Raw genomic sequence first — 2548 nt, 5'->3', positions numbered from 1 at the left:
TATATATATATATATATAATTTATGACCAGTATTTCGAGGCAAAAAGAAGTGATTTATTTATCGAGCACAAAAAATATGTTCATATTCAGTTTGTTAAGCTAGTGAACGAATTTAACACGAGTTTTTTAATGAACAAAAGACGAGATTTTCCTGAACAACGAGCCATTTTGACATCCCTAATCTTGTATTTAATTATAGATGATTTATATGCTATTTTGATATGAAAAATTAAGTTTATATGAGAAAATTAAAAAAAAAAACTAAAAAATTCTTAAATTTCTAAATCACCTTTAAAAAAATTTAAAAATACTACTAATCACGCGAAATTATTTAAAATTAAAAATTTAAAATAATTTAGTATTAATAGCTATTTGTCAAAATTATTATTTAATATTTTTTTATTATATTTTTATTTATTTATGAAAATAAATTATAATAAATTTTAAGTCATTAAAAATACTTTTAAAAATAACTCTATTTTAATTAAACAGTCAAACAAATCTTCTTTAAAATAAAAAATAACAATAAATTAAATTTAAAATAAAATTAAAATGACTGAAAATTAACAGAATTCCTCCTAACGATCGAAAACGGACTACCTGAATGTACACACGATCGGGGTAAGCGATGGTCTTCAGCAAATAATCAGAGGCCCACCGGACGGCGGCGGCGGCATTCGCGAGCTCGTCGGAGGGCATCAATTCGCCGAACTCGACGACGCTCCAGGCCAGCATTGTCGTGCTGAACGCCATCGGGAATCCGAACTTCACATTATCTCCGGCATCATAGTATCCGCCTTCCAGATCGACCCCCGCTTCCCAGCCGTCGGATGCCGCCGAGTCTCCCCGCCACCTGACCCTCTGATCCGGAGGGAGCCGGCCAGATCGCTGCCCTTCGAAGAAGAGGATCGACTTGGCTAGCGCGTCGGCGTAGTTCTGGCCGCCGGATATCGCCGCCGGCGAGAGGAGGAGGAGGAGAAGGAAGAGGTTGGGCTTCATCGGGGATTTTTGCAGAGAAATTGGGTAAATGTGGGGTTTATAAGTGAGGGATTGGGAGCTGTGAGGTTCACGGGAGAGATGGAGCGAGGATTCGGGGGGAAATGGGTTGAGGGTTTGTCGAGGGGAAATGTCAGTGAGCTCACATGCATGGCTATATGGTGGTGGGACCCACACCCAAAAAATTAATTTAAGTTAATTTTTTATTTCTTTTTTTTTTTAATTTTAAATACTTAATGGTTATTTTCAAGGAATAAATATGTAAATATTGCATTAATTTTTTTATTTTTTTTTATTTTAAATACATAATGTTTATTTTGAAGGAATACAAATATTGCATTAATTTTTATTATTATTATTTTAAATACATAATGTTTATTTTGAAGGAATAAGTAGAAAATGGTGTTTTAATTACAAAAATGTAATAATTAAGGTTTTGGTTTTATATATGTAAATACATAAGAATTGGGGGTATATGTGTAAATGGCCCTTTTTATTATAAGGGTGGATTAATTATTTGGACGATGCCCATAAATAGAAATTCATGAACCATTTAGACCTCCAAATCTAGTAATTAAGTAATTATATTTTTTTTTTTATGGAAAAAGAAATCATGATATTAATTTGTATTTTTATGGAAAATATTTTTATTTAACGAGTTTAGTATGTAATCCAGGGCTTAATCTTAAATAAATTTTATAATTATAGCATTTATTATGATTAAATTTGAGATTAAATGTTTTCATTTATTTTTATTTTAATGTATTCCTTTCTTATATTGTTTTAAATTACAAAAAAATAATAATAATAATAATTTGCAATTGGGTGAAATATTTTATTTTTAGCTACACATATCCTAACAAACCTTAAATTAGAATGTTCTATGGTAAAGCTATTTTATACCATCATAATTAGATACATTTAAATAATGATAATCTCATTTTCTTATGATTAGGTGATGTGTAAGACAAATGATGAAATAATAGAAGTCTAAATTGGTAGGTTTAAAAGAGAAAATCATTTGGAATATTTTTAATATATTTACTATTTATTTTTTATTTTTAAAATTTTAAATGTTCAAATATAAATTTAATTTATACGAAAATTTATTCTTGACAATAGCATCAATCATGTGAAAAAAAATATTACATCAGCAGTCCTGATGTGTTACAAGACTCTAATCACTGTCTGTCACGTATACAGTTCGGCTTAACTATGTATTAGATTATATATTTTTTTTAACTAAGAGGTACGACTGTACACGTGGCAGACAGTGATTGAAATTTTGATGTTTTTTTTTGCATCTGGACTCTCTCGATGTAATATTTTTTAGATATCGTGGGCTATAAATTGTCTAATTCACAATATTATAATATAGAATAATTGTATTTTTTTAGATAAAAAAGTAAATAGTGAGTCTATAATATTTTAAGGGAACTTGTTAATCTTATTTTATGAAGAATATAATAATGAATGAACGATCAATCAAATATTTAATTTAATTTGAGATTGTTTTTCATAAGTTACAATAATACCTTTATTTAAATATATT

General features: G+C 28.7%; 1 protein-coding gene across 1 annotated transcript in view; it reads right to left on the bottom strand.

Annotated features, from left to right (window-relative positions):
• Positions 1 to 1100, bottom strand: part of LOC110039101 (endoglucanase 23-like) — a gene marked incomplete at its 3' end in the record, with an annotated part of 23026 nt that extends 21926 nt beyond the window's left edge. The window contains 1 exon segment of the mRNA XM_020744059.1: positions 601 to 1100. Within this exon segment, the coding sequence (XP_020599718.1) occupies positions 601 to 999 (399 nt within the window).
• Between the last annotated feature and the right edge of the window lie 1448 nt (positions 1101 to 2548).

This window comes from Phalaenopsis equestris, unplaced genomic scaffold (genome assembly GCF_001263595.1).
Source record: "Phalaenopsis equestris unplaced genomic scaffold, ASM126359v1 Scaffold000002, whole genome shotgun sequence".
NCBI classification, from domain to species: domain Eukaryota; kingdom Viridiplantae; phylum Streptophyta; class Magnoliopsida; order Asparagales; family Orchidaceae; genus Phalaenopsis; species Phalaenopsis equestris.
Note: the sequence above shows the minus strand (reverse complement) of the source record. Positions and strands in the feature narration are given on the sequence as shown.